At 37.3% G+C, this 15,422-nt stretch overlaps 1 protein-coding gene and 2 long non-coding RNA genes across 3 annotated transcripts; 2 read left to right on the forward strand and 1 right to left on the reverse strand.

The window, feature by feature from the left end:
• Positions 1-169: 169 nt before the first annotated feature.
• Positions 170-1,724, reverse strand: LOC127106466 (uncharacterized). Its single transcript, XR_007795400.1, has 2 exons — positions 715-1,724; positions 170-485 (listed from the first exon to the last, which is right to left on the reverse strand). It is a non-coding gene; the product is annotated as an uncharacterized LOC127106466 (long non-coding RNA).
• A 473-nt stretch (positions 1,725-2,197) lies between these two features.
• LOC127105071 (uncharacterized) lies at positions 2,198-5,354 on the forward strand. The gene is made up of 3 exons (XR_007794897.1): positions 2,198-2,350; positions 2,436-3,110; positions 3,207-5,354. It is a non-coding gene; the product is annotated as an uncharacterized LOC127105071 (long non-coding RNA).
• A 9,011-nt stretch (positions 5,355-14,365) lies between these two features.
• LOC127103853 (proline-rich receptor-like protein kinase PERK12) lies at positions 14,366-15,088 on the forward strand. The gene has a single exon (XM_051041094.1). The coding sequence runs from the start codon at positions 14,366-14,368 to the stop codon at positions 15,086-15,088; it is 723 nt and encodes a 240-aa protein (XP_050897051.1).
• The last annotated feature ends 334 nt before the right edge of the window (positions 15,089-15,422 follow it).

Genomic DNA, 15,422 nt, shown 5'->3' on the forward strand with positions numbered 1-15,422 from the left:
GGTTTCTAGTTAATTGTGATTGATCTTAATCATAATAGGATTTTCAAGTTGATTCATAATCAATTTTGGATGTCAAGATTATTTTCATTTATTTTTATTTGGGTTGATTATTTCAATTTTTTAAAGATTAGTATTAGAATTTGTTCTAATGTCCATTAATGCATTTAAGTAACCAATCAACATAATAAGTATCCATTTAACAACCAATATGAATTTCAAATATTTATAACCATTATTCATTAATACAGTACAACGTCCATTAGATCCAACCTACACACATGAACCATTGCATCCACCTGTTATATAAAAAAAGGGAGGTTTCTGCTATCAAGAACTTCGGTGAAACCATTTCTCGAAGGGCTTGTGAAGACTATTGCTAGGGTTGCATATGTCCTGGCTGATGAGCCTGACGCCGTCACACTTTATCCCGATCACAATCTTGCTGCGCTCCTCATAAAACTAGAGAAAAGAAACCATGGAATGACCTGCATAATTCATTTCCATGACAGAAGTTCAAATAACAGAAACACAATATAGGGAATGAAAACCATCTAATTGAAATTGCAGCTTTCTAACTAACCCTAACAGATTTCTTAACTAACTCACTGAAAATTTAACAGAGTCATAACATAATCGATTTTCTTAACTGATTCATTCTGAGAATAACTAACAACATCTGATTCTGTTAATAGGAAAAACTCACTATAAATGTACCTGTATGCTTCTGGGGCGTTGGATTTTCTCTACTGCATCAAAACTTCCATTTTTGCAAAAACCTCCACGATCTCGTTTCCATCTTCAATCTCCACCACCTTCATTCTGTTACACACCTTCAAACCTCCATCTCCACCTCTTCTCCAACCATTCGGTTTTGCACAACCTTCACCTTGATTCTGCAACCTCTATCTGCAGAATTCCACAATGCGACACAGAAGTAATCAAAACGCAGAAGAGTTGAAGAGTTGAATAAGAAGAAGGGAAATCATACCTGTTATCTATCAGAGTTTCTAACTGAGCCTCAGAGCTTTGTAAATCTTGGCCGAACCATGGAGCTTTGATGAGGAGCGAATGATTCCGGAATCCTACGCATCGACGAGTGCATTCGAGCTCCGAGTTGGATTTAGCGGCGGAGTTTAGGTGCGACAAAGAGAAGAGGAGTTATAACCTGATTCAAGCCCATCCTTTTCAGTTCATTATCATCGACGGAGCAACCGCGTCGAAATCACTTCAAACCGGTGAGTTCTTCCCTTGCTCCATTTTAGTTTTTGTCTCGATTTCGTTTCTGTTTCGATGCGTTGAAGACGATAAATCCCGATAATTGAACCTCAAGCATAGTCAACTTCTGCTTGAGTCTTGTTTTAATTTTCTGAGATGAGAGGATGTTGAATTCCAAATGTGACGCTACTCTGAGTCACGATCTGCAATGTAATCCGTAGAACCATAAGAAGACGTGAACCATAGACGCTCCTTGTTGCTGCGATTTAATTATCGGCGTTGATATTGCAAGCTTGAGTCGATTCAGATGATTGAGCTGGAATCATGGCCGCTCATATTCGTTTCAAATGGAGAAATGGCAAGCTTGACTGGGTGAATGTTAGGGTTGAAGATAGGAGATTCGGCGGCATATTTTCGGTTTTGTTCGAATAGGAGAGTGTATCGCTCCATTAGGATATCCATTAAGATACTGGATTCACCTTGGATTATTTAGGAAAACTTTAGCCCGTATTTCTATAATTGTACCCACACCCTTACACTTAAATTTTTTTGACCAAAATACCCTCATATAAATAGCGTATATTTTTATTTCTAAATTTTTTTACCATTTTCGTCTAAAGACTTCCGGAAAGCAAATTTTTCATTTTTTGGTATTGTAAACCGGAACACTCATAGTAAGTCTTCCGGTTCACATAATGTATACCGGAACACATGTCTAAAAAGTTCCGGTTTGTTACCTTTTGGGGCACTGAACCGGAAGTCTTTTAGAAAGTCTTCCGGTTTGGTTTGTTGTATACCGGAAGTCTTTCTTAAAGACTTCCGGTTTGGATGGTCTAAACCGGAACTCTTTTAAAAAGTGTTCCGGTAGTCATCATTTTTTTTTAAATCACCGGAACTCTTCTTTGAAGTGTTCCGGTGCGTATTTTTTATTTTATAATTTTTAATAATTTTTTTTTAAAAAAAATTTGCAGTGGTTCGAAGATGAGGTGCAGATGGTAGGATTCCAGTCCGCACGTTAGACCGGGGCGCATCTTCATCTGCAGCTAAGCCGGCTGGATATCCAGGAGGACCGTACGATACGTCTCTTTTGGTGAAGTACGAGCATCATGTTGCTCGACATTTATGGTTCGGTGAGGTAAATAAACGGGATATATTTGAAAATGAATAATAGTTGAATGTTTTATATTGTGTTTTCTAACATGTGTTTTAATTGTTTTTAGGAAAGAGGTCCAAAGAAAGAGTTGAAGGTTGCTGGACATGGACTGAAGTTGACATCTAGGGTTCCATTGGCTCTTCCACCATAGATGGAGAGTTGGGTATCTAGATCTGGTTTATCTTCACTTCAGAGAACCAGTCTGAACAAGATAGACACAAATCTTGTCTCTGCATTTGTGAAAAGATGGCATCTAGAGACATCTTCATTTCACATGTCGTTAGGTGAAATGAACATTACTTTGGATGATGTCTCATGTCTGCTTCACTTGCCCATCAGGGGTATCTTCTGGAGCCCTCAGGATGTGACGGAAGAGGTAGCTGTTGAGCTTCCTGTTGACTACCTAGGAGTGTCACAGGGTGAGTCACAGTCACATGTCCGTAGCTGCAGGAGTTCGTATTACAAGTTGGAGTGGTTATACGATTTATTCGTACATCATAGAGCTGCTTCCAACTGTGCATATGCGACCAGAGCATATCTATTGATGTTGGTGGGTTCCACCATATTTGCCGATAAGACCTTTACACTTGTAGAGGCACGATACCTCCTCCTGTTTACGGACTTGGATAGATGTTCAGGATATAGTTGGGGAGCAGCTGCACTAGTTACCCTATACATATATCTTGGAGATGCGTCCATGTACAGTTGCAAATAGCTCGGTGGATATCCTACTCTCCTACAGGTATATAATTTAATTTTGTTTATTAAGTGTTGGATTCATTTTATAAAATATGTTAACTTAATTTTATTTATTTATTATGTTTGTATTTTGTAACAGTGTTGGATTCACGAATACTTTCCAACTGTTGGAAAAAGAGGGGAGAATTGGAAACCTGTTGATAACTGTGGTCTTCCCCGAGCGATGAGATGGTCGTATAGGCAAGGAGTCCTGAAGGTTGATGATTTACGACCTATTTTGGACGAGCTGACACCTGCCGACGTCATATGGCGTCCATTTGAGGATCATAGAGCATGACGTCTATTTGATGAGATATGTCTTTACAAGGGCTGTTTGAAGTGGGGTGAAACAGTTGTTCCATACTTGCCTGACAGATGTTTACGTCAGTTCGGGTATAGGCAGTATGTTCCATCCCCACCTCTTGATTGTATGATGGCGACGGATATTGATGTTGATTGGATTAGTTACCATCAGAGTGTTATCGATGTGATCGATCCATCTACCCTGGCCACCACTCCATCTGATGTAGAAGATGGTTATCTGGAGTGGTATTATTGTGTTTTGCATCCACGGTTGGTCCCTCCCCATCGTGACGATCCAAGAGAGGTACCAGTTCCTGTATATGACGTCGGACCATCTGATCCTGATTGGGCTGTTAGAGCGGAAGCTGTTGGTAATGAGCCGTAGCAATATAGTGGTAGCATGGCACGAGATCCACATGTGCTTGAAACTGAGATTGAATATTTTCCATGACAACACTTGTTTCTTCTTCTATCTTCGTCTTTAGGGACCCGGAGTGGGGTTTCTTTGCTCCCTTAGCCACAACAATTGTGTCTTGGATTTTACCGATCTTCAAACAGTTCTCAGTCCGATCACCAACAAATGACCAGGTATGAGAAACCTGAGGAGGCGCTTCCAACCATCCTATTAAGATAAGGCCCCTAAAGGGTATTCATGAACATGCCTACCAGTTCCCTTTCCAGAAGAGGAGGTTGAACCTTGGCAACCAAGTCTCTCCACTGTTGGGCATACTCCTTGAATGATTCACCTGATTTCTAAGTGAGGCTCTAGAGTTGAGTCCGGTTGGGAGCCATGTCTGAATTATACTGATAATGTTTCAGGAATGATTTAACTAACTCCCTCCAAGTTCGTATATGCGTGCGTTCAAGCTGCATATACCATTCAAGTGAATCCCCCACTGAGGCTATCTTGAAAGAAGTGCATTAAAAGTTTCTCATCCTAAGAATGAGAAGCCATCTTCATGCAAAAGGACCAGATATGGGTTTTTCGACACCTAACCCCTTTGTATTTTTCGAAGACTTGGACCTTGAACTTAGCAGGAATCTTTACACCAAGCACTAGGCATATATCTCCAGTCTCCAACCCAAAGGCACTAGATCCTTAGATAGCTTTTATCCTCTCCTCTAGATCACAAAGCTTTGTCTCCATTTCAGTAGTCGATGGTCCAAAGGCGTCATAAACTAAATTAGCTTTTGGAGTGAAGAAAGCATCGTGATAATCATATATCTCAACTGACAAGCATGTTGAACGTATTACCAACATTTTGATACATGGGACCCCCCCTCAAGAGGTGGCCGAGTCACTATTTATGCACCAGTACCCCCTAGTGGATTCAGTGGAAGTGTTACAACAAGATTTGCAGTAACGACCCTCAGATTGGCCTATCGTACTTCTTCTTCAAGTGCAAAGTTCAAGTCAAAGAATGAATAATCGGTTATGACTCAAGACTTCAATTGACACTGTTCGTTGGTTAACACTACAAGCTTGTGCTTTTAGGGGCCACGACGAAAGTAGCAAATCAAGAAATCAAGGTAACTTTCTTGAGTTATTGAAACTTTTAGCATCCTATAATGATGAAGTTGCAAAAGTTGTGTTGGAAAATTCTCCACAAAATTGCAAGTATATTTCACATCAAATTCAAAAAGAGCTCTTACAAGTATACTATTTACGTTTTATTTATAATCTTTACTTTACGTTAGCGGTCATCCCAAATTTTTTTATCTGACTCCACCAATGTCATCAATCTCATAATATTATTTAGAAATGACTAATATTTTCTAACCGACACATGATAATATGGAATTCTAACTAAAAGCTACATGTGTTGATCATGAGAAAACATTTGGTTATGATATATGCACTATAATCGAACCATCATGTTATCCGTGCTGAATTTTATCTTTTATTGATTTCAACATTTTTCGTAGTTCATATCAAAATAACTTATAAAACCCTATTTCAGTAAAAGATAAATATTTATAAAACACTGTTTATCGCACGAGTCCTTGTACATAAAATATAAAATACTTTTGATATCTAATCAAATATTGTAGGCAACACTAACATCAATCCACATATATCTTGAATGCCATCATCAATATTGGTCTCAAATTCATTTGTAATAAAATTGTATTTATCATCTTTATAGTCTATCTACTTAGTATCTACGTGCTTTGTTACCGTACTTATCATGTTTATCCAAGTGTTTTAGTACATGGCATTGTTGTCTCCTCGTTGTTTTGTTGTAACATTTTCGAGTTTATCGTGATCTTCAAAAGTATGGCATGTCTTGTTTCTATAATTTCAAGTTTTCAAAGAAGATGTTTTGATGAAGACAATTAAGATGGTAAAATCATGTTCAAATAAAAAAGAATGAAGAATCGTCTGAAAAGATTAAGTTATGGATGATCAAACAAAAATGGTATAATATGCTATCTCATGATTATATATCTCAAGTGCTCAAATTATCATAAAAATAATCATAACATATCATATAAATTTCATAACATTACATGTTTTTATGTTTTCATCTCAAAAATATTTTTGTCATTACATATATCTTATACATACTTTCAATGAATGATGAATATATTCTACTAATTGAAAGGCATGTGACGTACCTCAAAATATACAATCATTCGCGAAGTGCATCGCACGCTCACGAAAAAATATGTTGGAACAAAGTCGCCACCGAACTTTATTAATACAAATGAAGGAAAAGAAAAATATCAATAAAACCTTTAAAAACGAAAATGGTCGTCGCAACCATATTTGGGTTCGGGAGTCGATTATGCAAGGGGAAGGTATTAGCACTTCTCACATCCGTTGTACTAAATGGGAACCTTTTAGTTATACTTGCGATTGAATGTTAACTTATGTCATTTGTTTTCTTCGAGTTATTAAAAGAGAAAAGAGAAAAAGAAAGGGGTCGCAAAAAAGTTTTTTTATTATTGTGCCTGACGAGATTACGGGTCTTGCTTCTACGTATCTTTTGGTGCGTTGAAGAACTCAAGGCTACATAGCTCTGAGTAGAAAATGTTTGTTTCAATCACGGAAAAATGTTACTTACCCAAAACAGGTGAAGAGCAGGCATTTGCATCACATTAAATTAATTTTTACATATTAACATTCTCGGGAAACCTTCACTTATCTCAACTCACACGACTGTGAACGAAGCTTTGTTTTGCATCATGCCAAGACAAAATATCTTTCGTTTGAAAAAGGTTTTGAAGATCACACAGCGGCGAGAAAAAGAGTTTGATTTGTTGGATTGTTTTATAAGTGAATGACGAATGATTGAATAGAAACGAGACATCAATCTCAAACCAATCATTTAGGGTTCCCACGGAATTCTAGACTCCTATGGTCCTTTTTCATTCAAATTATTTAAGAAAATTATTTGATGGACAACAAACGTTTGATAAGTGTTAGAACAAGATTTTGATTCTGCAATTTATCTCTAAGTTTTGATGATAACAAAGAGTGAAACATTTTGGTATCTTAATAAAATTTTCTAAGTGTGCAGGACTCTAACAAAAAATAAATCTAATGAAACAACACCTGACATCACACCAAGGCGAGAATAGCTAAGTCAGAGTTAAAGATATCTTATCTGACGCTGAAGATAAGCATGTCTAAAAGAATCACTCACATAATCTGTCATCTGAAGACTCTGGAAACTCTGCATCTAAAGACATATGACAACTCTAAGGATCCTTACATCAGAAGAATTTCTAATTGAAGATCAGTCAAGACCCTCCGAAGAAGACACAACAGACAACTATCTGAAGAATACAAGATATGAGAAAAGAGTCTGAATTTCGCGCACTCTGAATCACGCCCAACATATCAGAATCAAGAACTTAACAAAGAAGTATTACAAGTATGGTATGAATCTCCATATGGAAAATATTGAATACTCTCCAAAAACTGCTATGGAAAGGACAATAAAATTAATGTCATTAAGTCCCATAATTGGCAAGATATCAGCATCAATGCTCCATTCAACGGTATCATCTCCAAGCACTATAAAAAGGCCTAACTATCATCATACCAAGATACGAAGCTATTACACAATAATTCTGCACATCCAAATTAAGTCATATACAAAATTCTTGCTTTAAGTCATCACACACGAGTTATTGCTCTAAGTGTGATCATTGATCATTGTTCTTACTATGTTCATATTGCTTATCTAGAAGCACTAAACACTTTCTTGTAATTCTAAAATAGTCATTATATATTTCCTCAAGTGACTTGTGAAGTCTGTAGACTTGAGAGGGCTAATAGATCATTATACTCTTAGACGATTGTTGTAATCTTTCTAGATTATTGAATTAAGTCCTTATTGAAGGAAAAAACACCTTGGCCAAGTGGACTAGAGTAACTTTGTTTTTCAAGTTTACGAGGATAAACTTTTGTGTTGTTTGTTATTATCTTTGTGTGTGTAGCATTGTTAAAAAAATTATTGTCCGTGAAAATAATTCAAACCCCCATTTCTTGTTTTTCTCTACCTTCAATTGGTATTAGAGCTTCGGCTCTAATATTGACTTTTGAATCTAACACTTAACTGTGTAGAGAGATCCATCGTGAGAAAAATATCATGGCTAACACAAATGAAAGAGATAGCTACAACGTTAAACCTCTAGTGTTCGATGGAAAGAAATTCGACTATTGGAATGATAGAATTGAAAGCTTCTTCCTAGGCTATGACGCTGACCTATGGGACATTGTTATAAACGGTTATGAACCACCTATATCTGATACTGGTATTGTCATTACCAGAAGTAAAATGATTGATTATCAAAAATGTGATTTCAAGAATCACCACAAAGCCAGAACTATTCTGTTGAATGACATATCCTACAATGAGTACGAAAAAATCACCAAAAGGAAACAACGAAAGAGATCCTTGATTCCTTAAAGATGACTCACGAAGGAAATAATCAAGTCAAAGAGACTAAGGCTTTGGCCTTAATCCAAAAATATGAAGCCTTCAGAATGGAGGATGATGAAGCTATAGAGGTAATGTTTTCTAGATTCCAAACTTTAGTTGTAGGACTCAAGGTTCTAGACAAAGGATACACAACTGCAGATCATGTCAAAAAGATAATCAGAAGTCTTCCAAAGAAATGGAGACCTATGGTTAATGCCTTAAAGTCATCCAAGAATCTGAACAACATAAGCCTGGAAGAACTCATTATCTCCCTTAGGAGACATGAGATAGAGCTAGAGGAAGACGAACTTCAAAAGAAAAGGAAATCAGCGGCTCTGAAGTCCAGATCAGAAAGACGAAAGCCAGAAAGGAACAAAGCCTTTCAAGCTGAAGAAAAAGATGATGATGACTCTGAAAATGAAGATTCTGATGATGAATAAGAGTTATCTCTTTTATCCAGAAGAGTCAAACAACTCTGGAGAAAAAGGAATAACAACTTTAGAAGATCCAGACAGAAGGGAGATTGTTCTGAGTCAACTTCCAGAGGCATACCAAACAAAGAGGTAACCTGCTATGAATGTAAAAAACTATGACACTACAGAAATGAATTCCCAAAGCTCAAGAAAGATAGTTCCAGAAAAGAAGGATTCAAGAAAAACTCCTTCAAAACTAAGAAGGGGCTCATGGAAACCTAAGATGACTCTGAATCTGACGCTTCAGAATCAGACTCTGAAGAGGAACAAGCAAATGTTGCATTCATGGCTACCACATCCGGAAGTTCAACCGAAAAAGAATCTGACTCCGAAGAGGTATTTTCTGATTTCTCTTGCTCTGATCTGGAAGCCTGATTATTAGAATCTTTAAGCTCTTATCATAAGCTTCAACATAAATTCAAGATCCTAAAAAGGGTCCATGAAGAAACTGTTGAAGAGTGTGATAAGCTTGAGAAAGAAGTTTTTGAACTTAAAGGAAACATTTTTGTCCTTGAAAAAGAAAATGAATTTTCAACCAAAAAATGTTTAAAACTTGAAGAAATTCTTTCCAAAGGTCCACCAACTTCTGACACCATCATATACAAATATGAAAAAACTTTTCAGAAATTTTTGAAAAATGGGCTTGAAAGAAGCAAAATGGCTTCAATGATTTATGGTGTTAGTCACAATAAGAAAAAAGGAATTGGATATGACTCTGATGAAGATGAGCAAATACCTTTTGTAGAAGACAAACCCAAATCTCCTTTTTCTTATCATTACACACATGCATAAACACAAAGATTTAATAGTGCCAGAAAACCCAAATTTTCCAGAAACTCTGGGAGAACTAATCATAAAGGACCCAAAAGATTCTGGGTACCAAAAGATAAAATAGTATATGTTGCAGATATCTTGTGCAACAGAGTTAAAACACCAAACATGGTACTTGGACTCTGGATGCTCGCGACACATGACAGGAAGAAAGCATATGTTTTAAATCCTGGAACTTAAAGACGCTGGCTTCGTAGGCTTTGGAGGAAATCATAAAGGAAGAATCAGAGGATCTGGAACGGTTAGTAATGGATCTCTTCCCCTATTTCTGATGTTTTTTACGTAGAAGGATTAATGCATAACTTGTTATCCATAAGTCAATTAAGTGATAACGGTTATGATGTAACCTTTAATCAAAAAACGTGCAAAGCGATTAATCAGAAAAATGGCACAGTCCTTTTCACTAGTAAGAGGAAGAACAACATCTACAAAATTAAGCTTTCAGATCTAAAAGATCAAAATGTAAAATGTTTAATGTCTGTAAATGAAGAGCAATGAGTGTGGCATAGACGCTTGGGTCACATTAGCATGAGGAGAATTTCGCAGCTAAATAAACTTGAGTTAGTCAGAGGCCTACCTAAGCTGAAGTTTTCTTCAGATTCTCTTTCTGAGGAATGTTATAAGGGAAAATTTTCTTAAATAACTTTCAAAAATAAAAATTTTGTTTCTACCTCTAAGCCTTTGGAACTTCTACACATTAACTTGTTTAGACCTGTTAAGACAATGTCAGTAAATGGTAAAAAGTATGGACTTGTCATTGTTGATGATTATAGTCGTTGGACATGGGTAAGATTCCTAAGACACAAGGATTAGTCACATTCTGTGTTCATGAGTTTCTGCTCAAAAGTGCAAAATGAATTTGACTCTAAAATCATTAGAGTCAGAAGTCATCATGGTGGCGAATTTGAAAACAAAATTTTTGAAGAGCTTTTTGATTCTAATGGAATATCCCATGATTGAGTTGTAGAAAGGAAGGATATGACTCTCCAAGAAATGCCCAGAACCATGATCAATGAAACAAACATAGCTAAGCACTTCTGGGTTGAAGCTGTGAATACAATGTGTTATATTTAGAATAGAATCTCTATTAGACCTATTCTAGAGAAGACTCCTTATGAATTGTGTAAGGGAAGAAAACCCAACATTTCCTATTTTCATCCTTTTGGATGTCCTTGTTTTATCCTAAATACTAAAGATAATCTGAACAAGTTTGACTCTAAAGCACAAAAATGTATTATGTTGGGATACTCAGAACACTCTAAAGGTTATAGAGTATACAATACATAAACACTAATTGTGAAAGAATCAATACATGTCATATTTGATGATAAGCTTGACTCTGAAAAGTCAAAGCTAGTTGAAAATTTTGCAGAATCTGAAGAAGCAGAAAAGGGAACGTCAGAAGCACCTAAAGACACAATAAATTAGAAAAGATCAAGAAATACAAAACTTTTTTGAAGAATTGATTTTGGGGAACAAAAACGAACGTGTCATAACGAGATCAACATTCAAAGATTCTGAAGAAACCCTTCTGGGACTAGTATCTGTGCTAGAGCCAACATCCTGTGAAGAAGCACTTCAAGACAAAGAATGGATTCTGGAAATGGAAGAAGAACTTGATAAATTTGCAAAGAATGATGTCTGGGATCTTGTACCAAAACTCAAGGGAACCCACGTGATTAGAACCAAATGGGTGTACAGAAACAAACTCAATGAAAAGGGTGAAGTGGTCAGAAATAAAGCATGACTGGTGGCACAAGGTTACAATCAACAAGAAGGTATTGACTACAATGAAACCTTTTCTCCAGTCGTCAGGTTAGAATATATCCATCTACATGTATCAGTTGCTGCAGATTACTCCATCAAACTATATCAGATTGATGTCAAAAGTGCGTTTCTGAATGGATATATTTCAGAAGAGGTGTATGTTCATCAGCCTCCTATTTTTGAAAACTCAAAATGTAAAGAACATGTTTTTAAACTGAAAAAATCTCTTTATGGTCTGAAACAAGCTCCCAGTGCTTGGTATGAAAGACTAAGTTCTTTTCTTCTGGAAAATGATTTTATCAGAGGCAAAGTCAATTCCACTCTATTCTGTAAAAACATCAAAAACTACCTTATGATATGTCAGATATATGTTGATGACATAATTTTTGGTTTTGCTAACCCCTTTGTCTGTAAAGAATTTTCTGAGCTAATGCAGTCTGAATTTGAAATGAGTTTGATGCAAGAACTAAAGTTCTTTATGGGAATTCAAATCAATCAAACATAAGATGCTACTTATGTATATCAAAGAAAAGACATAAAAGACATTCTGAAGAAGTTTGAAATGTCAGAAAGCAAACCAACAAAGACTCCCATGCACCCCACTTGCATTCTGGAGAAAGAAGAGGTAAGTCAAAAGGTTTGTCAAAAACTCTATCGTTGTATGATAGGTTCTCTTCTTTATCTGACTGCTACACATCCAAATATATTATTCAGCGTGTGTCTCTGTGCCAGATTCCAGTCAGATCCAAGGGAAACTCACTTAACTGTTGTTAAGAGAATCCTAAGGTTCTGAAAGGAACACCTAACCTGGTATAAGAAAACATCAGAGTATATGCTTTCTGGGTATTATAAAGCAGATTATGCTGGATACAGATTGGAACGTAAAAGCACATCTGGGAACTGTCAACTTCTGGGAGGAAACCTCATCTCATGGGCTAGCAAAAGACAATCAACCATTACACTCTCAACTGCAGAAGCATAATAAGTCTTAGCTTCATTATGCAATACTCATATGCTCTGGATGAAAAACCAGCTTGAGGACTTTCAGATATATGAGAGTAACATCCCTATCTTTTTTGACAATACTGCTGCCATATATGCTTAAGTAAGAACCCTATTTTACATTCCAGCGTGAAGCACATAGAAGTTAAACATCATTTTATCAGAGAATATGTTTAGAAAGGGGTAATAAGTTTAAAATTCATAGATACAGGCCATCAATGGGTTGATATCTTCACAAAACCATTAGCTGAAGATAGATTTTCCTTCAATCTGAAACATTTAAACATGGCAGATTGCCCAGAATAATTTTGAACTCGTGCTTCTCTTTTGATCTGTTAAAATAGACTTTGACTTAATCATTGTTGGTCATCTGGTTCTGATTCTGATACTTCTACCAGTTAGATGTTATCTGGATTAGAATCTCTCTGAGTCAGAAACCCTTTGGTATTCTTGATGTCAGAAACATCAACACGTGGTTTCTCAAACGTGTGACTTTGGATCTTCTAGACAATTGTCTAACTCAGAACTCAAGAGCCAAGTTGTTGAGATCTCCTCGAGCACTATGCATATTCTTGAGATTAGACAACCACCATTAACTGCAATTAATTCTCCCCAAGCGTGTCAACTCAAAATTCTGAACTAATTAATTTTGATGTTTTCTATTCTCCTTAAACGCTGTTGTTTTTCATGCTAAATGTCGTGTATATATTTTTTTTCATATTTCTCATTTCACACTTTTCACTCACAAACCAACACAAACCCTCTTGCGCTCAAATTCTCTGCAACTTCTTCAATATTCTTCAACCTTCATCAACAACAACAATCTTCATCTTCTCCAAATGGATTCTCGACAACAACAGGTCTACAACTATTCTCAACAAAAGGAAGCAACTGAACAACGTACTGAAGTCCCACAACAAAAAACTCCTCAAACTGCTAGAACCTCAATAACAACTTACAAGGAACCTCATGTTCTTGATCACCCCCTCACATTAACCTTGCAACGCCATTTGAAAAGTTGGAAGTTCTCTGTGAATCTCTAATGGACTTTGACAACCTAAAGCGTAATGGCATTGATCTCACTGTAGAACTTGAGAAGTAAGGCCGAGGACATTATTTCCAGAGGCTCTACGGTCCTGTCGAAACCTTCCTCGTTAAGGAAATCTAGAGATTTGTAGATTGTGATGACCATTGCATTGTTTCTTATGTCCTGGGCGTTAAAATGGTCATCCCTGAAAAGTCTATCACCAAGCTTCTGGACATGGAGAGAACTGAGGGCAGAAGGATCTATAATATCAACCCTAGGGAAAAATACATTTCTCAGGAGATAGTCCCCACAATCTTCAAACAGAATACAGAAGGGAAAACCTCCAAGAACAAGGAACTTCACCTGAATTTGGGGGTCTGGTTGAAGATTATTCTTGGCACCATTCACCATCGTCCAACTTCAAACTCATTTGACTACATCAATACAGATCAGAAGTGTATCTTGTATTGCATCCACAAGGGGTTGAAGTTGAATCTGCCCTCCCTGCTTTCAAGTATCTGAGGGATTCAGTTAGGGATACAAGAAAACATATGAAGCCCATAAACTACACACCTCTAGGAAGACTCATCTTTGACGTCCTGATAGAGAGTGGGATAGTGGACCATTTGATCTTCATCAATATGATGGAAGACGTAACTCTGGATGTTGGTAAGCTTCTGAATTCTAGAAATATGAAGAGCATGAGGGTCATTGACAGAGTCTTAGTCAAACCCACTCTGGACACCTCTTGTGAGGCTTTAAGGATCAAAGGAAGATACCTCATGCAATATATCTTTTCTCCAAGATAGATCCCCTAGAGGTTATTGCTCATTACCTCCAAGACTTGGCGTATTAAGGTGTTGACATCTCAAATTTCTCTGTGGATTGAATACCATAACATCCACCCAACTTGATGAATAGGATGAGAGAGCCCTCTGAGAGGAAGTCGAAGAAGAAAACTCTGAAGCTGGGAGAACCTTCAACCAGAACGCATGTGCCTCTAGACTCTTCTGCCTCTAGTAAGTCTCATCTCCCTGAAACTCCTTTATCTTCTATTTTAAAGCAAATATCTTCCTCTCTACCTCAACCATCTTTTACCTATACTCCTTCTAAACCCACTATCTCTATCCCAACTCCCTCCGAACCTACTATCTCTATCCCAACTCCCTCTGAACCTCACAACTCTGAAACAAACCCTTCCTCACCCCCTTTACAAAAATTCGACCTCACTACCACAACACTTCCTATATCTGAAGCCTTACTTCTAAATGAACCCATTTCACCTCCCTCTTCAACTCCCTCATCTCCACCATACTATGACCTTTCCTCTGACGTTGATCAGACAGATATTCATGACCCTTCATCTCCAACCCTGGCTCAACTCCAAGTCACAACAACCTCTGAACATACCATGTCCATCCCAGACACCTCTGAACCCACACCATCTCTATCAACACCTCCTTTAGCACCTTCATTAACCATAGCAACTTCTGAACCTACCACCGAACCTTATGAAAACACTCCAATTCCCTCTGACCCTATTAATCCATCATCTGAACTTGAACCAACCTTCTTAACCCTGGAAGAGTCATTTGCTTTATTTTTAGAATGTTCAGTTGTGAAGCTCAGCACACTGTCTGAATAATCCAGCCTAAGTGATAATCCTTCTGAAGTAAGGACTTACTGGAATGGATTTCTCAGATGGATGATATCTGAGGTTTTCAAGTTGAAGGGGCTCTCTGAAGAAGTCAGAAATAACTATATCAGAAGTGCTAAGGAGAGACTAGAGGCACGTCTGGACAAGGAAGCTGAAGAGAAAGCACGCTAGGAAGCTGAAGAAAAGGAAAGACTAGAAGCTGAAGAGCATGCGAGAAATGAAGCCAAAGAAAAAGTTGTCGCTGAGGCTGCTGCTACTAAAGCTAAGGCCGACACTGAAGAAGTAACACACATTGCTGCAGAGGAAGCCGCTAAGTCAAATG

The sequence above is a fragment of the Lathyrus oleraceus genome, chromosome 7 (genome assembly GCF_024323335.1).
Source record: "Lathyrus oleraceus cultivar Zhongwan6 chromosome 7, CAAS_Psat_ZW6_1.0, whole genome shotgun sequence".
Taxonomy (NCBI): Eukaryota; Viridiplantae; Streptophyta; class Magnoliopsida; order Fabales; family Fabaceae; genus Lathyrus; species Lathyrus oleraceus.

What these genes read in the sequence shown, in the direction of transcription:
- LOC127103853 (XM_051041094.1), top strand. Translation starts at nt 14,366, where the DNA reads ATGAGAGAGCCCTCTGAGAGGAAGTCGAAGAAGAAAACTCTGAAGCTG.